This window comes from Drosophila yakuba, chromosome 3L (genome assembly GCF_016746365.2).
Source record: "Drosophila yakuba strain Tai18E2 chromosome 3L, Prin_Dyak_Tai18E2_2.1, whole genome shotgun sequence".
NCBI lineage: Eukaryota > Metazoa > Arthropoda > Insecta > Diptera > Drosophilidae > Drosophila > Drosophila yakuba.
In genome coordinates, this window is record NC_052529.2 from 14,903,576 (window position 1) to 14,925,637 (window position 22,062).

The 22,062-nt window shown below is 40.6% G+C and overlaps 3 protein-coding genes across 6 annotated transcripts in view; 2 read left to right on the forward strand and 1 right to left on the reverse strand.

The window, feature by feature from the left end:
* The window catches only part of LOC6534124 (venom dipeptidyl peptidase 4), a 72,708-nt gene that overhangs the window by 48,209 nt on the left and 2,437 nt on the right, over window positions 1–22,062 (forward strand). For 2 of the 4 annotated variants that reach the window (XM_015194969.2, XM_015194968.2), the window contains exons 3-4: window positions 20,865–21,116; window positions 21,246–22,022. In XM_015194969.2, the coding sequence (XP_015050455.1) occupies window positions 20,865–21,116; window positions 21,246–22,022 (1,029 nt within the window). Of the gene's footprint in view, window positions 1–12,449; window positions 12,543–15,951; window positions 16,747–20,864; window positions 21,117–21,245; window positions 22,023–22,062 lie in introns of all 4 variants that reach the window. The other 2 variants (XM_002094772.4, XM_015194970.2) reach the window with 2 other exon arrangements.
* LOC6534122 (thioredoxin-2) lies at window positions 5,091–5,697 on the forward strand. Its single transcript, XM_002094770.3, has one exon. The coding sequence runs from the start codon at window positions 5,200–5,202 to the stop codon at window positions 5,596–5,598; it is 399 nt and encodes a 132-aa protein (XP_002094806.1). The 5' UTR covers window positions 5,091–5,199; the 3' UTR covers window positions 5,599–5,697.
* Window positions 8,917–10,164, reverse strand: LOC6534123. The gene has a single exon (XM_002094771.4). The coding sequence runs from the start codon at window positions 10,054–10,056 to the stop codon at window positions 9,262–9,264; it is 795 nt and encodes a 264-aa protein (XP_002094807.1). The 5' UTR covers window positions 10,057–10,164; the 3' UTR covers window positions 8,917–9,261.

Genomic DNA, 22,062 nt, shown 5'->3' on the forward strand with positions numbered 1-22,062 from the left:
ACGCAGTACCAACTCGCGTTGCCCATAGATTGCGTTCCCCAGTTCTCCTCCAGCACCTCCAATTATCGCAAACAGCTCTGGAACCCCTTCAGCAAACCGAGAGAACCGGAGAGCTCTCCAGTCCTTAAATATTTCCGCACAGTTTGCTTTTGCCGTACTTGCACTTTTCAATGCCGTCGAGGTCCCAAGCCACTGACTAATTTTTGCTTTTACCCCCATTTATATAAGCCCTTTAGGTAGGGGTTATATCCCTGCCAAACATAAATTCTGTTGGGTCAGTTCAAGCACGCACCAAAAATTAAAAGAAAAAAAATTTCAAGTAAAGTGAAAGAATGAAGGAAGTTGAAAAATTGTTTGGGTTGACTGGCGAAGAAACACAAGTGCAGGGTAAGAATTCTCGAGGACCCCGGAGCCTTAACCTTGCCGGGTAACTAATGGGTTAAGGCTGCCGAATTCTTACATGCGGATTCAAGCAGCAGCAGTAGCAGTACCATTCTCGTTAGGCGCTATACCAATTGACACTGAATTTAATTCCGCATGAAGTGTTTCGCCATAGCCTGACATTTGAATTGGTAATTCCTGTGCCAGAGATGCCACCGCGACTCGCGTGGCATCCACCCCCCCAAAACACTCCTTCTTGCCCCTTTCGGCCATATCTGCGCACACCACACAACGGAAATTGCCTTTTTTGCGCGACTTCCGCTTCCGCCAGCCGCCTTCCCGCTTTTTTCCCGCCCAGCATTCGGCGATACTTCAGTAAGTGACAGCCTGCCACTGCCTCATCATGGAGCTATACTTGGGAGAAATCCCTGCCAAATAAATAATTTACAATATATTTTAAAAATATTGGCCTCCTAAAAAAAAAGGCGTCTAATCTAAAAACTTGTGCAAAATAACCTCGTTTCTTTTAATATCTAAAATTTTTAATGAAAAAAAGATAATTGAGTAGAAATATTTGGGTAAATTTAACGTCATGTTTGCAAAAAAATATTCTTCTTATTTTTGAAATATTTATATAACCCTTTTTTTTTTTGAGTGCGATCCCTTACCTTCAGCGTGCTCCTGCTCCAGTTTCTAGTTTCAGCAACACTCGGCATGCCACGCATAATGCTGTCAATGTCAATGTAACGTGTTAATTTCAAAGTGGTTTAGTTTGTTGACGCAGCTTGTTAGGAGGTTGGGAAAGGCTCTGGAGCAGGATCAGGAGCAAGAGCAGGGACAGAACCACGACCACGACCAGGGCAACCCGTTCGGGAAAAGAGCTACTCCTTTCGCCATCTGGGGCGTAAAATGTTGGGGCACATGTGGTTTTTATGCCACTCGTCGAGCTCTGTGGGGAGTTACTCAACTGCCTTTATCCTTTTTGCTCACTGCCTGCTGCTGATGATTTCTATCATGGCATTTGATTGATTGAAACTTTTGCCCGAGTCCTGGGTTAAGGGGTTGGAAAAGTGGCGAAGGACTTCGAGGAAAGCTGCTTAGGGAGCTGATGTTTGCTGGTTGTGGCATTTAGTTTATTGAGGCATTTTGCAAGCTGTCAGCTAAGTATTGGCAAAATATTTGCATTTTAAAGTGATTAATTATGGGGCAGCCTGTGGCAAAATGGAGTTCGCTCTGCCTCAAGTACAGTCACGTCAAAAGTCGATTGCTTACAATTTAAAGTTAATTGATTAGAAACGTATGGAAGGTTTGAGAATACTAAAGCTGAAGTTATAATTAAGAAAATTGTATAAACATTACTGTTGTTGTATTGTAATTAAAAAAAAAAAAAACATTACTAAGAATTCTTAGCTAAATTGGTTAAACGTTAATAATTAATTCATTGCCCCAAATGTCCTTAAAGACTCCAACATAGGCTCTTTATAGCCACTATTCTAGAATAAAGCTTACCTAAAAAAATCCTACGTCTAAGTTGGGAAAATAATAAAATAGGCCTACTGTCATGCGGCTAAGTACAGTCAGCCCAGTTTACATGGGGTCGATAAGTATCCCGCCAAGTCTGAGCCTGAATGAAGCAATTCCAATGAGTTGCAGCCTCCCAATTTGCGGATTCCCACCAAAGCCCGGACATAAAAGGACTTCTGGCTGCCAAATTCAGTGGGCGAATGCAAATCCCATTCACACGGTTGCGCCGAAGAGAAAACCAACAAAAGTCGCTCCCCCACATTAGCAGCTTGTAAAAACGGCGAATGCTCCAAGCCAAGGGCCGTGCTCGTATTCCTGTTTATGCGCCAACGCCTCCTGTTACTCCTGTTTATCCGCCGCCCAAAGGATCCCCCCAACAGGACCTCCATCCACACGCCCAAGCTCATTACAAGGCTCAGCACCGCCAAATGCCAACTGTCATGTGGTTAGGGGTAAGCCCAAGTTCGCTAGTCCCAGAAGCAGAACAACAGGAACAGCTATGGGAAAGTGCTGGAGCCGAGTGCCTGGGAAATGGGAAAATCTCCAGCTTCGGTTCGAGCATCAACATTTTTGGCAGCAAATAAAATTTGCTTGTGTTTTCGAGAGATTTTCGTTGACAAAGGCTGGAATGGGTAGCATACTGTGCTCGTCCTGGCTGGCAAATGAATGTGGCACACTGCACAGAAAGAAATTCTATTGCTGATTTAAAAATAGTTTAAAACATTCATTAAGAAGCACATGTTGTATTAAGAAATACCGCTCTTAAGTGGAATGGATTAAGAAAATATAAATAGTGCTGGCTTTTTTTTAAAGCAAATAATTTAAAATTTTCATTAAGAGACACAGTAGTTTTCTCCTCAGTGTGTCTATATGGGAAACGGAAGTAATGGTGACAGGAAGTGTGGGTCTTTGGCCCAAAGTTCGACGCACTATAAAATCGAAATGCAGGGACTTTCATTGTCGCCCGAAAGCAGCTCATAAACTTGTTAACTTAAATTGCCGTTTCGGTGTAGGTGTCTTTGTTGGTATAAGGGCTTGTCTTCTGCTTTCAGTGTTTTGTGTACGGATTGTTCATCATTTTGTCAGCCAGCATCTGGCATTGACATGCTTAAACGTGCTCCGTAACACCAATTCCGTTGTTGTTTCGGAAAACAAAAGCCAATTATGTGGCCCGGAACGCACAAAACCATCTGCTGACCTGCAAGTCGAGAGCAGAAAGCCAAAGCCAAACTGCAGAAATTCTGAAAACGGCACACTTAGGGGGCAAATTGCTGGCATTTCTAGCTTATCTCAAAACTTCACACTATGACGAGCAAATTTCTCAGATTTCCTGGCGGTTTTATGCCTGGCGCTTGGTGTGAAACATAAGTATAAGTGCACATATCCAAACTATATCCATCAACGTAAAATTGCTTGCACTAAAACCCAAGGAAATCCATCACGCATTCCGGATCTTCTGATTCAGAGCCACCGAAATTTGATTTGTGACAAATGGAGAGCAACAGCAATCCCAGCCCCATTTCGACCCCATTTTCTAGTTGACCGCAAAACGCATACATACATATACATGTATTTAATCCGCATGCCAGCCACATGGCGTATGCGCAATAAAAATAACTGTCTATCCGCATAACCGACTAGCCCGAGGAAACTAAAAGTCCACAAGCGTGTTTCAAGCACTTGAAGCAATTTGTCTTGCCAGCTACGTGACTTATTCCACTCGCCTAGTACTCCATCAAAAACACGAATATATGGCGGCCAAAAATGTTCACTGGATGCTTATGTTATTCACATGCCCGGCTTTTTATTACCTTTAGCATTGGCAACGTTCGCCAGAACGGCGGTTCGAGGTCAGCACTTTCGCTGGCATGAGCGAAAAATCCTTGCTACTGCTCCTACTACCGGAAGTTGAACTGATTGCACAACATGTTGCACCAGCGTTGCACACGCGACACGCCATTTCCGTTCCATTCCGTTTCGTTCCGTCGCAAAGCGCCGCTCATTAGGTTATGCAAGTCGCAGATTAAGAGACGCAAAAAACAACAATACACAGAAAAAAATATCCTTCTAAATGCATACAAAACATACAAATTCCACAGTTGTATTAAAAAATGTGCTGGGGTGAGAAAGCTAACTAACATTTAATGGTTAATAAAAATGGTATACGTTTAAATATATTCTGCCCTTAATGATGACACTAAAATATATTTTTGGAGTACAGAAAAAATTACCTAAATTATTTAATTAAAAAAAAAAACAGATTCATATATGTATATCGCAAAAATTAAAAGACCATTTTTCAGTCTGTAATCCGAAATACAGCCACCGGATTATCAACGACTATCTCAATGCCAAGTGCCAAGAGCTTAAAGAGCCCAGCCAACAGAATTTTAGAATCAACTGAAAGATACACTTGAAGCGGGCTTAGACCGCAAACAGCCACGTGAACAAAATCCCACAGAGTACAAAAAGTGCCAAGTAAAAGAAAGCATGAAAAGATAGCAAAAAGACAGTAAGAGAAAGGCTTAGGTAAACACACTCAAGAGATAACGCCCCCATTGTGGCAAGCAAACATATACTCGTACTGCATGGCAGCCAAAGTTGAAAGTTGAATGGGGCGAGGGCTACTTAAACACACTCAAGATACTGCGGTGCATTTGTCTTAATTTGTGACAAATGCAAGACAAGGCAAACAAGCAGCCAGCACTATAAAAATGCCAGGGAATGGTATGACGTAGCACGAATGTCCTTTTTAAGCCCCCTTAAACATGTACACCTTAAAAAGATTTATGATATTGTATGTATGGTTATATATATAATATGAGCTTTGTATTTCAAAATCATACTACAAAAGTAATTAAAGATGTTCTATAAATGAAAACATAATTTTTCGAAAATGAGCATATTTTAAATTAATAGAACAAAAATATTTTTAAAACTTTTTAGATTGAGAAAATTAAAAGTTTTGATTTTTTCGGTGATAGAAGCTTTCATAATACTTGTATTGTATGTATAATAAAATGCCAAAAGTGGTAAGACTTACTGATGTTAGCAATGCTAACTTGGTCTAAGAAGAAAAGCCCCAACAACAATATAAAAAGGTGCAAGCTGGAAAACGCCCAACGTCTAAAAGGAAAACACATCCATTAGCAGAAAATAAAGGGCATGCGCTGTGATTCGCAACTAGCTAAGAAGCAATTGTCATTTACCCTACAACGCTTAAAAAATCGAAATTTTTAGTTAGTAAAATTGTAGGAAACATTTTGAAGTTAGTTTCTGTGACAGAAGTTTCCTATGGCTGGCATGCAGAAGAAGGTCATCGTAGTGGATTCAAAGAATTACTTCGATAAGCTCATCGATGATGCGGGAACCAGCCAATACGTACTCGTGGAGTTCTTTGCCACCTGGTGTGGTCCTTGTGCGATGATTGGTCCCCGCTTGGAGCAACTGGCATCGGATTACTTTGGACGGATGTTGGTGCTGAAGATCGACGTGGATCTGAACGAAGATCTGGCCGTTCAGTACGAGGTGAACAGCATGCCCACATTTCTGATCATTAAAAACCGAGTGACACTGATCCAGTTCGTGGGCAGCAATGTCGATAGAGTCGTTAACACGGTGGAGAAGTTTGTGGGCAAGGTGGAGGACTCCAAGGAGCACAAGTCGAAAGAACTGCCGGTGAAGCTCCCATGAGGAAACTGAATCGCTAAAATATTTAAATTCTTGGTGGTATTTAGTCTGTTTATACTCTTGCAGCAATAATCGAAATTAAAATGTGTGTGTGTTTGGCAATGTGTTGTGATGTAAACCTCATTTTGGGAAGAACCTCCTTATTTTAACAGCATTTCATTAATTTTATATTAGGCATTCAAACCAAACATTCCTCTTTAAATTGAAAAGTAGCTCAAAATGAAATACAAGACCCTATTTAACATTTTGTAAGCAAAATACATTTTTATTCAGCTGTAGAGATTATTTGATCTATGTTCACTTGGCTAATGAAATTTTTCACTGCCCAATATTTTTAATGAAATCTTAGAGCAGAGTGCGTGGTGTTGACCTTAACCGCTGCCACTTTAAGTGCCGCCGTTAACGAGATTCCCAATTAAGTAGCTTCCAGCCTGGCTATCTAAAACAGTGCACACTTCAAGTCCCGCACCCACCTAGCTGAAAACAAAGAGCCTTTTGTTGCCCAGAGTCCTCATGCCACTGCAATCTGGGATCTACTTTATAGGGAGCCGGCATTGTCCTAAGCCATTGTTAGTGCCCGTAAGCCGGCCATATGTGCGACTCTCGCCTGTCGCTGCCATTATTTCAATTAGATTAATTAAGCCCGGCCCGCACGGCTCAATGCCCGATGTGTGGTGTTAGCCAAGTGGGCTACATCTAAGCAATGATGCTGGCAGGGCGTTGCAAGCCAAAAATTAAATCATCTGATAGGGCGAGAATTCCAAAATCAACAATTTAACTTTGGTCAGTTCTTCATTTTACAACAAAATCAGCTTGTGACTCTTGCTTTCATAATGCATAAACTGGAACATTTATTTGAACTTATAAATTCAAAGTCACCGGACACGTGTCAAAACGGACTCTTCAATTTAAATTCTACCAAAAACACGGAAAATAAACTTGTGAAATGCAATTATGAAATTATTGTTTGGGAATTAGAAAATTAATGGGGCAGCAGTTTCTTGCAAAGACACGGCAACCTAAATCACCTAAAATGAACAATTTAACAGCATTTATTGTGCAACACTTTCCAATTGTCACCACTGCAAACCGCCAACATTGCGGCCCCATCTGGCTGCCTCAACTTTAAATGCGAATCAGCAACAGGGCCGGAAATAGTGGGACAGAGAGGGGAACACTGTGTGCGAGAGGGAGAGCGATGATATGTCCTTTGGGCACTGACAGCTGTAAACTGACACTTTGTTTTACTCAAGCTTCAGCCGAGTAAAATCCTCTATTTTCATTCCTTTTAACATTCTTAAGGACCTTATTGAAAACTTATTTGCCTTGCCGTAATTTTTTTTTATTTTATTTTTCTGCTACTTTTTTGAAGGCTCTTGCTTTTGTTGTTGTTATACCGTAAAATCGAAAAGTTTGCCGACGTTTAGTATGAGGATACTAGGATACTAGTAGTGGAGGAAAAAAGAGAAAAAGTCGTGGTAGTGACGGGTAGCGATAATAGAAAGAGACAGCTAGCTGATGCTAGCTTGACTTTCTTCAGCCAGAGACATTTGCATTTTTATTAAAATGAGAAATTGCAGCAGTTGCAGTTGACTGAAATGCTGTCTTCCTCGTTGCAGACGCCACAAGGATGGACAAAGGAGTGTGGGTTGGGGTAGGGGTTAAGGTGGTGCAATTGGGTTAAAGCGGGGTTAGATGGTAATGCGCTTTAAGGACACCACACAAACTGATAAACAACGGAAATGAGGTTTTTATTGATAGTACACTGTGTATAAACAAATAAGGTAAAGTCCTTGTGGACTTAAAAAAAATATTGGAAAGTTCATTGCCGTTGAAAAAAAGGAAAGTATTTTATACTTACTTTATAGAAATATTCGGTTTTATCGAAAGTAAGCTGACAAGCACTCAAATGAAATTCAAATGGAGCTCAAACAGCTATCAACATCAGAAAGGTTTTAAAATAAGAAAGTTTCTAGCCAGCTCTTTCAAAATAAGGTAGTTTCTAGCCAGGTGTAAAACATCGATATTGTAGGGCTTAGAATAATTCAAGTACTAACAAAGCGGTGCAATGTATCAAACAATTTCCATTCATCAATTAACCATAATAGCATACAATGATATGTGGAGCAGTGAACAGTGAAACTTTGAGGCCAACTACAGATAAACAATGGAAGTAAATCCGAAACCACATGCTCTCGGGTAAAATGGGAAATTGGAGGAGCGTGGCTATAAATTTGGAACTCGACCAATGCCGAGTCTTCGGTTTGCTGCGTTGGCTGTTGAAATTTATATGCCAAGCCCTGCCAGCCTGGTCGAAAAGCAACCCCAAGCCCCGCACCTCCAGGCATCTCCTTTGTTATGCAAGTTAATCCTTTTTATAGCTATTGTTCAGCGCATCAACACGCCCCCCTTGAGCAGCACACGCTAACGCCCACGCCCTGTGCATTTGTTTCACAGGGGGTGAGGTGAGGGGTGTGCGTTTGGTGAAAATGGGAAAATGGGGGTCTGCAGGAAAAAGGGGGCGAGGCGGGACTTGGGGGGTTAGCAGCAGCTGTGGCACATGTCAGTGCATTTTTCAACGGCTTCAAGAGGCGACACTACCAAGCCAACATATTAGCTGCCACACATGCCGCACAGTGGGTTAAAGAAAGAACTAGGAAGGTTGGGTAGGGCTGATACCATTGAGCATGCACTGTAAACAAACAAGGGGTAGATTTGTATGTACTCATTTTAATTGATTTAATTCCAGACTGTCCATTACCCTTTGGGTTATTACACACCATATTTTTCAGAATAGAACTTTTATTTTGAGCAATCTTATTTTACTAGACAAATCATTTGTTTCCAAACATTTTTCATTATTACAAATTTCGATTAATACTATTTACAAATTTTTATATGTTAAGTCTATAAAAAAATGTCCAATAATTTCTCTCTGTGTGAGATTGGACTCCGGCCGGAGCTGATGCATGTGTAGCTACTGCTGATATCCGGAGCTAAAATCTGGCGCATGTTGCGGCCGCAGCAAGTGTTTGTGTGGCATGCCGCAAATTCATTATTATTTTCATCCCCCCGCCCCCGCAGCTGCATATAAACACTTTCCCGTATGAAGTGGCAGTGGCAGTGGCTGCGTGGAAAACTAGGGAAAACAATGGAGGCAAAGCTAGATGAAAAGACCTTAAAGACTTTCAACAAGTAGCAGGTCCAGAGGCGGCAGCTCGAAAGCAAATTGCTCGCAGTTGTTATCCATTTCAGGAGACTTAAGATCTTATGAAGTTTCCAAGATGAACTTTACAGCTCTTGAGTGAATCTTGAGTGATATTTCAATTGCTTAACTATAGGTATATTTAATTCATTTTCATAATTTTGAGAATAGGAGTCAAAAAGGTAATTATTTTAACCAGAATTTTGTTTATAACTTGGTTAATGGAACTCTATCTCCAAACAGGTGAATCTTGAGTGATATTTCCATTACCTAACTTTAGAGTTATTTGATTAATTAATTTTTATAATTTTCATTGTTATTTTAACCAATATTTTTGTATAACTTGGTCAATGGAGCTCCATTTCCACACAGGAATACTTTTATCGAAAACAAACTGTACATTTTTTTGAGTCCAACAAAACAAAGACTCTTAATTTAATATATGTAACTAGTTTAACAGCCTAAATGGGATACAGCCATTCGGTCAGATGACTTGGAACAGTTGGCTTTCTATTCTTGCCCTCGATCTTGTTCTGTTCCTCATCACTGCTGCACTGGCTGCAATCACTAACACTATTGCCACGCCGCAGAACTTGGGCGGGCAAACTCAGCGGCAATCCCACAGCATCCCTAGGTTGAGCTAAGGATCGTTCGTTCAAGGATCCAGCTCTCAGCCTGCGAGCATGAGTTCGAGCATGAGCTCGAGCTATGGCTGCTGCCCGAGAGCGACGGCGGCGTATTCGAAAGGATTCTTCCGTTGGCCCATAGCTGTGAACATCCTGCATAAATTCCGAGATCCGTCGATTCATTTCGCGGGCCTCCCTAATGGAGCGACGATTGCCCATAGCTTCGAGAAGCGTGATGCTGTTATCCCGGAGTTGGCCATAAGTACGGCTGCTCTCTTCCGGAATAGATAGAGTACTGGGGTTAGAGCTCAATCGTCTGCGGACCACTTCCCATGCTGGTAATGGTGATGGTGTGGACCTAACTGAGCCAGGGGGTATCAAATTGGTCGTACCCCGCACAGATCGTAGGCCAAAGAGTCTGGTTTCGGGATCAATGTTGGATTCTCCGGATCCTGACACCTGACTGCCATCCACCGAGGTGATCGACACCGATGGCGAAACCAAATCCGATAGACTTGTCTCTAGATTTTGATTGGGACTCATGGGACCTGGAGCAAAAGATAGCGGCCCAATTTCCTCCAAATCGAACCCCTGTAACTCTGCATACAAATCGATTTCGGATGATGACATTTTTAAATGATGTGAAAAAGTAGAGGTAGGACGAGCCGAGAAGTGATTTTCCAACTGATTCAAAAAAGGTCCGAATAGGTTGTATTTACAGTTTCGAAGTTTAAGGACAGGCCTATATATGTGTACAGATTGAACATTATATTTAAAACAAGTCTTAATTTTTTGTAAACAAATTTATGTTCATCTGGTAATTGCATCCGAATCATTCCTTTAAATGTGATTTATACATTATATATGAAGTATATAATACAAAGTCAAGATAGAATATGAAATTTGAAGCTTAAAATGTATTTCTCCAATCAAGTAGTTTTTGAGTTTTGAATCTAGCGTTTGGCATTTAATTTAAATTTTAAATATTTTTTTAATTTTTCTAGAATTTGAAGTGTGAATTTATGATAGTTTTGAATCTTCAAGACAAATAAAAACAGTAGCTATTCTGTCAATTTTTATCGAGCGGTAATTAATTGCATTTTTCCCATTTTTCTTGCTCCAACATAAGTTCAAATGAGTTGGAAAAGATGGAGTATTCTTGTCCATAAAACTCTTCCCTTTGGTTTTGGTTCCTGAAAGTGACTGCCCCTGGCTTTTCGAGTTAAGTGGATTGTGTAAAATTGATGAAACTTCTGCTGGGGTTTTTCCTGTTCCCCACCCGTTTGTTAGGCCATCGGTTGTCTGTCGGTGGCCACTTGCAATTTCTTGTTTTCGCACTTGACAAATGCACAAATGAAAAATCAAACAGTCCGTCGAGCACATTGCATCTGTTGGATTAGCAGACAAGTTTCAATGGAAAACTTTCGAATAAGAAGGCAAGTAATGGCTACTCCTATATCAATAACCAGGCGATTTGTCAGTTAGGCGTGGCTAATCCCTCATTCAGGGACAACAAATTACTAGCCGCTTTTAAGCTCATTAATATTTAATGCATTTAGGCAGCACGGCAGATGTGACCGTCACTCAGGGACCAAATGCTCCAGCTCAACCGCAAGTTAAGGAACTTTAATGGCCCGTTTTGGCAAATATTTATTTGCCTTGGTCAGTTGTAAAATGACTTAATGGATAGAAAGTCGTTAAGGATTAAAGTGGGGTATGCATTCAACATAAGCCAAACAAGTTAAGTCTGAGCCTCAGATGAATATTTGTCAGCAGAGCTTTGAAAACTATTAAATAATTTTTGTAATAAATTAAAAGCCAAATGCAGGCACAAGTTTTAGGCAAATGCTTTAAATGGACATCGCGTATTCTGACCTCTTTCAAAAACTTCAAAGTTTTTCTTGTACGCTTTTTTCGCATCCGTTTGACAGTTTAGAAAAATATTTTATGCACATTACCACAAAGGTCGCAGCACATTTATCACATTTGTTGTTTAGCTGTGTGTCCTGTTCTGTTTTTGTTGACTTGTTTTTTTTTTTCGTTTCGTTACCATTTCCCATTGGGGATGCTGTGCTTTTATCTTCGCTTCCAGTTGGCTTTGCTCCACTCACCTACGTTGGCTGTCTCTTTATAGTCGGCTACGCAATTCAATTTATTTGGTATTTCTTATTTATTTTACTTTTTTCAACTTATTCCTCCTTTCTGGGCTCTTGGGTTCGCTTGGCTCGCTTTGGCACTGACAATTGAAAAACCGCAGTCAGGCGGGCAAACACACCAACCGACAACCAACCAACCAACCAAACACACAACCAAACAAACAGGCAAACAAACAAACGTTTATAAACGCGGCCATTTTCATTGTACAACGGGGCGTATGAGTTACGAGTTATGTGCAATGCGCAGTTTGGCTGTCTGGGTTTGTGTGGCTGCCCCAAAAACTTCTTGGTGTATCTTCGTTCCTTCCTCAATTGGGCTTTTCTTGGTTTGCTTGTTTGCTCATTTAAATTGTATAATTTGCATTAAGTGACAGGGAGCAGTTATTTTCTTGGGATAAATTACTCGGGTCCTTGAAGAACGTGTGGCATTAAAAGAATGAAAAGCACATCATATATATTGACCAAGTAAAGCTGCCGTTTGTTATATGAAGTTTATCACCCGTAAAACTGAATCAAAACTAACTTGGCAACAATTTTAAATCAATCATTTCTAAAACAGATATGTATGGTATAACCAAAAGTATTAGGAAAAAGAACACATTGTAATAAATCCAGGCATCAATTAAAACGCACCGAAAAATCAACGACGAAGTGGGAACATTTCCATCCAGATGGGAATATTTTTGAAAAGCATGTGGAATGCAAATAAAATTTGTGCAATAAATCACTGCTAAAATGTCAGCAAAAAGTGCCGAAGAAATGTACGCGGAATGTAAAATGAGAATTGCCGAACTGGAAACTGAATGAAATACCAAACAATATATTTCTATATAAATAAAATCAACTTTATCCCTTTTTTCGATGCAGCTGCAAAGTTAAACGCGGGAAGCTAAGTAATTAAAATACGATAAAATGTCTGGTAATGATGTTTCGGTGACTGAAACAGCACAAAGCGATCAGGTATGTAATCTACCCAAATCAGCTATAGTTTATCTCTATATTAGTATAATAACCCAAAAAAAGAGTGTTTTCCCAAACAAATGCCCACAATTCCCACATTATTTATACGAAAAATATTGCATGCATTTAAATCGTTCACAGCTATGAATACAGTAATGGTAATGAAACCCTTTGATCCCACGCCATTTAGGTATTAACTTTTGTTTACATATTCACTGTTTGATTGCTGGCACGGTTTATATTTGCTATGATTTTTGCAGACCAATTTTTGGTTGCATTTTGATCCGTATATTTCCCAAAAACCATTGTTTGCTCTGCATATTTTATAGTTGCCCTTCCAAGAAGGATGTGGGCACCATAAGTGGTTAGGTGATACCACATTTCCGTTCTGTTTGAATATTCATTTTTTTCAACAATGATTTTTCTATCTGTGCGCGTGTGTTTTTTTTTTTTTTGCATATATTATGGGCATATTTAGGGGAATTCAGGGCCTTATTCACATAGCACTTAAAACATATTTATGCATTTGGTTATTTTGTTGAAATTTTATTGCTTACATTTAGGTGCTTGCAACACACGTGCGCACATACCCATTCTTAATGGGCTGTGGGTTTCTGTGTCAAAGAAATATAATTTATTACGGCTACGCGTTCTAATTTTGGTTCTCTCGTTGAAATGAAAATGTTGCTTAAAGGAGTTTAATATTTCCCACGGGAAGTCGAGAATGGATAAAATTCAAGATGGTTTAAGAACATTAATTAAGTCAGCTTAAGTGGTTTTAACTTTTTGTAAAAGAGTTTAAAGCATTACATATGTTTTTATACATAATTTATATTATTACTTAATTGAATTGTTCTGTTAAAAATAACAACCTTTTAATTTTTACAAGCCCTGAATTAAGTTATTAAAATAGTTCAACGGTAAAATGAACATTAATGTTTTAAATGACGTTATAGAATACAATTTATGTAGTTAATTGGTTCGACAAACATGTATGTATATATAATGAATCGATCATACGTGCCAAGTACAAATTTCACGACCTTGTGTCCCTTTTGTCTGCAACTCAATTACATTTCGGTTATGACAAGTTTTTGGCGCTGGCAGCCACAATTAACATGATTCGTTACCATGTTACCAGTATCCTTCAGAAGAGCTGCCAAAAATCAAGCCATCGTTGCCTACTTTTTGGCGCACTGATCAAGCACTAATCAAATAGGACCTCAAAGCATCCTGCCAGCCAGCCAGCCAGCCATCTCATGGCAAATTGTTTGGTATTTACATATCATTTGTGTACATCCCAGCCCTTTCTACGCCCCCTTCAACCCCTTTCGCCCCCGGAAAGGGAACCCAAAGACTGCTCATTACGCCAGACGACATCGGAAGATTGTGGGTCGGAGGTCGGAGGATGGAGGCTGGCCAACTGGAGATATGGAGAAATGGAGAAATGGCGAATGGAAAAGAAGCCGTGACACAGTTAAAGGGCGAGTGTGCAAAAATTTTGCTGGTGCCCTGCCAAGTGGGCTAACGATTTTGTGTCCGCTTTGTCTGTGTCTATGGGAAGGTACACTGGGAGAAAGCGTTCATAAAAATCCGGATAATGAAGCTCCTACCAACGTTGAACTCTTCGGTTATTAGTTTTATCAGTTTTTAGTAATCTACAGCATAAGACAAATCATTTATATTTTTATATTTATGAAAATAAATTTGTAATTTTTTTATTTTTTTTATTCTTTTTGTTCTGATATTCAGTTAATGGATTTTTAGTTATATTTCCTTTATTTCTCAAAATAAATGTACACTAAACTGAACTTTCTGCTGTATTTGTTAGAATTCTGGTTTTTATTAAAAGCGAAAATTTACAATAATTATAAATTATTCTAAAACCTATAATTTAAAATTTTTCTTGCACTTTTCTATTTCCTATTTTCTCTGAGTGTCGATGTGTTTGAGAGCGAGGCGGTCGACATTTGGTCGTTATTTGATCATCATTAGTGATACGAATCGGACGGGGTGGGTCTGAGCGTGAGTAAAGTGGGGTCGCCTGCATGTGGGCTCCTCTTCATTGTCCCCTGGCCACCTCAACCCTTCCACTATCCTGCCCCTAGCCCCATCCCCACCCCCTCCCGCACGGCAGGGTTCAGAGGTCGCGCCTCGATTTGCTTGGCTGCACCGAAAAGTTGCAACAAAAGTTTCGTTCAACCGTTTGGACCGGTCTTTGTGTTGAGCTTGACTTGGTTGGCTCTTTGATTAAACCCAAAATCCGAAGGGAGTTGGCCAGGAGCCCAGGGGGGTGCGGGGAGAGGGCAGCGGGGTGGATCGGGGGCGATAGGTGGGCTTACGTAGTGCTATAGTGTAATTAAATAATTGCGGTGAGCACCGCACTCGCCAAACCAAATCGAGCTAATGTATTTGGCGCAAAAGCTCACTCGGTCCATTTTTCTTTATTTTTTATTTTTTTCGTTTTTTGGTTGTTTTTCACTCTATTTCGTTTTAGTTGGATTTTTGGTAAGGATGGTCTTTCTTTTTGGACCGCACCGCCATAGTTTTTGGCTCGTTCAAGTTTGACTTTGTTATTTACTTTAACCCAACTTTGGCGCAAATTTCATTTCATAACTTAGTTTTCGTGGTTTTTTCCGATGGGGGATTTAAGAATTGCTGTTGATCTAATTTGTTGAGGTGAAAATGTTGAGTGAGCCAAAGCAGTTGGCGTAACTTTGTGTTCACTACCTAAATTTAGTTATACCAAGTTCTCAAATACAAAGCTGTTATATTCATGCATTAAAAACAAGTTTTACTTTATTGCATGTTTTATCAATGGATATATTAACTAGTTTTTAAGAACTATTTTATAACAATTATTATTACGAAATATCGGAAAACATTGTCTAATGTATACAATACATTAGAAGCATGTCAATAAAATTTGTTTAAATTGACAAAAGATATGATTTTCAAAGTTATTCTTCGAATTACGTTGACAACATGGCTTAAAGTTTAATATAGAACAAAGCCTGCCTTGTTTCTAAAAATGTAAAAAATATTATGTTATCAAGCATTTCTTTTTTCCTTTAAAACTCTCTAGTCGTACTTGCAATCCTATTAAAAACCCTTTTATGTTAGGCAGCAGTTCAGAGGTTGAAAAATAAATCTGCCACGTTGTTTTATATCCTTTGTGTTGTGTACCGTCTTGTAGTTACTGCTTGCCCCTTTGTTGCTGCCTCAATTTGTTTTTGCCGTTGCTTTGAGCCCTACAACCAACCACCCACACAAGCACACGACCACCACCCATGTCCACCATATGGAGTATACCCCGCGGGGAAAAGCGATTTAACAGGATGCTGTCCACAAACCAATTTTATGTGTGTTCCTTTTCTCCCCGCCGAAAATAAAAAACTACAACAACAAGTTTCATCTGCCAACCACTGCCAATGCAGCTGCACATCATCAATATTATCGCTTCCACAAGCAGCAGCAACTGCAGCAACAGCAGCAACATCAGCAACACCACCAACAACAACAGAGCTGCCTGCGACAGCAGCAAAGACAATTGCAGTGGGAGCAGCAGCAGCAGCAGCATCAGCAGCTTCAGCAGCAACATCAGCAGCTGCAACATCAACTGACCAACAGCTCCAGCGAATTCGATGAGTTCCATTGGCCCAGCAAGCAGACGGGTGGCGAAAATCTGGGTGGCAAAATCTATATAACACCCGCAGACATACCGCCGCCACCACAGCCGCCCCATCAAAGTGGCAGCAACAGTCACAGCCACCACAATGGCAGCAGCAGCAGCAGACAGCAGCAGCAACAGCAGCAGCAACAACATCCGCACTCCCTCCACTCCCACATCCACCCACATCCGCATCCGCACCACCAGCATGGACATCGCACTCCGCCGCACCGCTGCAAATGCGAGCATCCGTCCATCGAACTGATGGGCTACGAGGACTCCGTCATCGCCACCGCCACCGCCAGCAATACCGCCGCCAATGTGGGCGTGGCTGGTCTCGGGAGCGGAGGCGGAGGTGTAGGTGTAGGTGGTGGCGTGGGACGCCACCAGCATCCGCCCTACTACTACAAGGCCGCAGTGGGGCGACGGTCGAGCAACAAGCTGCACGAGTCCATGCTGGGCGGCGGGAGCAGCCTGGAGGACGACGACGGCACCAGTGCCGGCAGCTTCGGGGAGGGCATGTCGCGGTTCAAGGTAAGACGGGGCATCAGAGATGACCAGGTTTCGAAGACAAGGAGTGCTCTAGGCGCATGGTAAGGCACACAAGGAAATGGAGCATAATGGGAAAAGATGTTGCTATTAACAGCTATTTACTACTTTAACCATTGAATAATATATAATTAATATATGAAAAAGAGAGTGAAATAAGTCTTCAATCTTTATCAAAAATGAATTCGTTATTACATAAAGTTCGAGCTACTGTATTTCAAAGTTTTAATGCGAAATTGATAGGTTACTTAAGTAAACCGATTACTATTACTATTATTTCAAAATTAGTTGGTAGCGCATTTTCATAACTATATTCCTATGAAATACCTGACAATGTCTCCGCCTACAATGTGTAAAAGTTACTTCACTTGTTTCATGTCTAACAATATATTCTCACAATCTTGCAATCTACTGATAAATCTAAATTGTCAACTCTAACGCAAACACAGGCTGGAAACACTGCCGGCTGGGCAACATTTGGCGATGTGTTTGAATGCCTGGCGAGCTCAGTAATTAAATTGGTTTGTTCATGAGTGCGAAAACGAGCCGCTGATTGACCACAATGGCCATTCTGATAAACACAAGATGAATGGCTAGATGAGCAGCTAATACATCAATCGAAACTGTGGGAGCGTTTGTGGTGCAGTGGATGTGAGTGTCCCCCCTTATCTCTCTGTGGTTTGCCATCAACAGGTGGTCAATAAAGGACAGCACATCCTGATTGTAGGCATTACCACATGGTGCTAAGTACTACATATTATAAAGGAGCAGTTTTCAAATTAAATAGAGTGCATTTTAAGTGCAATATATTAATCATACTAAATTTCCCTTTTAGCTGTGATCTAACTTAAGCAATTTATATTCAAGGGTAGGTCATTTCGATTTCGTAGTTTTCCAAATTGGATTAATCTGATAATTTGTATAATCATTCATTTGTTTGCATACAATACTGGGGTATGTTAAACACAAGATTTTTCGCACTTCTTAATCACTTACTAACATAAACATAAGTTCCACTGTAACCAAGTAATTATGTTCGGCACCCAAGCTCAACTTACGATGTGTAGCTCATTAGTTAAACACGCTAAAATGTGTGCACAATTAGCAGAATAAAAAGTAGCAGAAAAAGAGAACCCCCAAGGGCTAAACACACCCATGACAAGGCAAATTAATTAATTTTGGCCCCGAGTTTAATGAAAAGCCAAACGAAAAACGAGCCAAAAGGCAAAAAAAGCTCAACCAGACAAGAGGTCATCAATTTTTCTGTGTTGTCCTGTCTAAGGGGCTTGGGATGTAGTCACTGTATACTTGTCAAGCCTCTCACGTGTTGGCGATTATGTCCTGACAGCAACATACCAATATAAGGGGCTAAACAAAAGGCAAAGCTTAACAAGTATACGACATGTGGTGCAACACGGGTGGAAAATCCCCATTCAACTTGCCTGGTCAACCAACTCCAACCAATGGCCGGAAGTCCAGCAAACGATTAGTGTTCCGGTAAGGGATCAAGCGAAAAGTGTGCTCTCAAAAACCTTTTAGTTTCATATTTATTAAATGAATCGAAGCGAAGTCTGGGAACTAGAGTGTGAGGTGAGTACAGGTAGCTGACTAATTGCGCCACATTGTGCGCCGAATTCAATGGGAAATCCCCAAACAATCAAGGCAAAAAAAAATACTGAATGGACATCGATATGATTGGAGTTGGCCAAGTGTTGCCCCGATGGATAAAATTAGGAGTATCAGGATGTCTTTATTTATGTCGAAGATGAAATGAACTCTCGGGAATTATTTGTGAAGAGTGAACGAAAACTAGTCATAACGATAACAAAATGTGTATAATTTATTTAGCTAAGTTTATATTTATTTTTATATAAGGTATTTTAATTTTAAAAATTGTATTTGCAAATTATTTTATGTAGTAAGGTGAACTAAAATTTTCTAAACATGTTTTCTCAATTTATTTCCTAGTTAATATTCATAAATTTCTACTTCACCAACTTCGCTTCGACAAATAAAGAAAAGCAATTAAAGAATTGGCACAACAGAAATCCACTTCGAATTTGAATAAAGTTGCGGATTCACAAATCCAAATCCCCATCGCAATGAAATCCGAGAGGAACCATAAATTCAGTGTCCGTATGCCATGCGGAAGCATATAAAATGCTGCAAAGTTCTAACTAACATGTCTTTGACGTTGCCAGTTGTGCCTCCATTGGGCTATATATTATCCCAGAGATTTGGGGATTGGCTACGTGGTCAGTGGGGAATCCCCTACACGTGTCGTTGATTTTCGAATAAAAGAACGGGAACCATTTTGGCTCTATCCTTTGGCTTTTGCCATTTTGGTCGTGGATTTCTGCTAAGCTTCTATAAAGTGCAGGTATTTAATGTATGCACTGTGTACATATATATGGGAATGTGCGAAGGCCAAAGGTGCAGTCATGCTTGATATATAATAAGTGGGGATTCCAGAATTCTGGTTCTGTGCTCAATAAGATAATATTGCTAGTGGTGTGGCCAACTAGCATTTACTCTGCTGGCCAGAACAATAGCATATTTCTACTACTGTAAATATTAAAAATGCTATTTTCATTTACAGATCCATTTACCAAGCTAAGCATTGTTATTTCTATGTTACAATCGGGGAATTTCAACTCCCTTTCAACTTGATTGATTTCAGCGATTATTATTGTTATTTCTCTTATTTCTTTTCTATGTGTTGATTTGGTACCAGATCTATTGTCTCAAATTTTTTATTGAATTTTGTCAACAGGGAACACAATAAAAATGACATTTTTACCTGGTACAGGCCACAAATAAATACATAACCACAAGCGAACAATTGTTCTCAATCCCTAACCTTCAGCTCGAACCGATAAATCCCATTAACTCATTGCAAAAAACAGTCATGCCAAAAATCTGTTGACATGATTCGGCGAAAAAAAGCAGAAAACATAAATAAATCAAATGCAAAAGCAGTTCATTTAATGATACATTTCAACAGCTCAATTACCACGGCGGGCTCCATCTGAATATATAAGTGAAAAACTGAAACAAAAGCGCTGAATTTCTTTGTCTTTTTTGGGTGTGGACAACCTCAATTACTTGGTAGCGTAATGTGAAATTATGTAAAAGATACAAATAGGCGAAACACCGCTGACAAGTCCAAACATACATATACTCGATACGAAAAAGCTATAAGTGGTTTTATTCAGTTACGTCACGCGGCAATTGCCGGAGCCCCTGGGTATCCCCTTTACCCCCTCTTAACACCTCTACCTCCTAAATATATATATATACATATATTCAGTATACTGACCAGAGCATAAACCAGTTATCATCGACCCAGTCTGGAGCTGGTTAACAAAAAACTACTTTCATTTTCGCTCCACACTTTGCGCACTCATTTGGCGACCGTCCCTCTCCCTATAAAAGGTATATATAACTCTATCCCCAATGTCTTCTTCCCCATATCTTATGCATTTTGCTTTGCTTTCGGCGATTTGAGTGAAACACGTTGAGTGAATGGATATGAGAAAGAAACAGTCATTGCGCATGCGCAACGTCACTTTCCTCATAAAGTACAGTATATAAGTATATACGTGCCTTGTGCCACTGATTTGGCTAAAGATTGTACCCAAATTGGCCAGAGTGCGCATTTCGTTTCGAGCCTTATTATCTGGGCTGGCCAAGTTGCAGTTTTTGGTCAGCGCAGAAGAAATGTGGCCGATTACATGGAAATGTGAATGGAAAACGGGGAATGGTAGGCCATTCGAAATAGCAGTCAATTTCCCTGCATGGAAAAAGGGGTTAACGAACTTACCATGGTTTACCATTTCGAAAGTGCATTCTCTTTTTCAGTAAATGTACTCTAACTATTTTACTTCCCAATGTTGTTGGGAACATGGATATTGATTAAAACTTGTGGAAAAAGTCTGTAAATTGCAGAAAGTTTAAAACTGTCGGTATAAACATACTTATAATTAGAGCTACAAATACGTGGAAACTTACTTATTCCCCTTAAGTAATTCTAATTAATTGTAAATAATTCCAGCTTTTTATTTAAGTGATATTAATCAATTTGAAACTTCTACTTTCCTTAGAACCTAATGCACACCAAGGAGAAGAAGCGCCGGGTGCGGATAATCCTGAGCATTGTGACCGCGGTCATAGCGTTGGCTCTGTTGGCCACGGCCCTTGTTTTCATTCTGCGGACGGACGAGAAGGACAATTCCGACGACTCAGACTCGAACAATGCCATCGATCTGGAGGATGTGCTGACTGGCCAATTATATGCCAAGCGGTTCAACGGCAGCTGGAGCAATGGAAACAGTCTCATTTACAAGGAGAATACGGTACGGTTTAATATTGAATGGGTAGATGGAGGTGGATAGATGTACAAGTTGTTTAAGGCCCTACAAATACATACAATGTAGCTTACTTTATTAAACTTAATATCATATATTATGTTTTTCCCCCTGCAGTCCATCATGGAGTTCGATGCCCAGACAGGAGCACGTACCACCCTGATGGAAAACGCGCAGCACTATGTCCTGTACGAGAAGTCCGCCGATGGGGAGTTCCTTTTGCTGGCGAAGAACTACAAGAAGAACTTCCGGTATAGCTTCCTAGCCGAGTACGATCTGTACAATCTAAACACAAAGTCAATCAAACCGTTGACCATCCGAAATGAGCAGCACTACCTGAGCATGGTACAATGGTCGCCGGTGGGGAATGCCCTAGTGATCAACTACGATCGGAATCTGTACTACAAGGAAAGTGCTTTGGAGCAGGAGATCGCCATCACGAGCGATGAGCAAGCGGGCATACTGAATGGCATTCCCGATTGGGTGTACGAGGAGGAGGTGTTCAGCTCCAATGTGGCCACCTGGTTCAACCCCTCGGGCACCCAATTGGCCTTCATCAAGTTCGACGACTCGTCAACCCATCTGATCAACTTCCCCTACTACGGCGATGCCGGAGATCTGCGCTATCAGTATCCACTGCACCAGGTTATCGCCTATCCGAAGGCCGGATCCTCGAATCCGCGCGTGGAACTGGTGATGGTTGATCTGAAGAGAGCCGTTGCTGGCGGGGATTTCGTGACCGTGATGCCGGTTCCGCCGGCCCTCAACACGGAAACGGACTACATCGTCACCGTGGTCAGTTGGGTGGACGATGACAACGTTCTCTCCATCTGGATGAACCGCATCCAAAATGCCGCCTATGTCGTCACCTTCGACGGGCTTAACAGGAAAGTGGTAAGTAACTTATTTAAGCCATAATTTTAAAGAATTAAAA

What these genes read in the sequence shown, in the direction of transcription:
- LOC6534122 (XM_002094770.3), top strand. Translation starts at nt 5,200, where the DNA reads ATGGCTGGCATGCAGAAGAAGGTCATCGTAGTGGATTCAAAGAATTAC.
- LOC6534123 (XM_002094771.4), bottom strand. Translation starts at nt 10,056, where the DNA reads ATGTCATCATCCGAAATCGATTTGTATGCAGAGTTACAGGGGTTCGAT.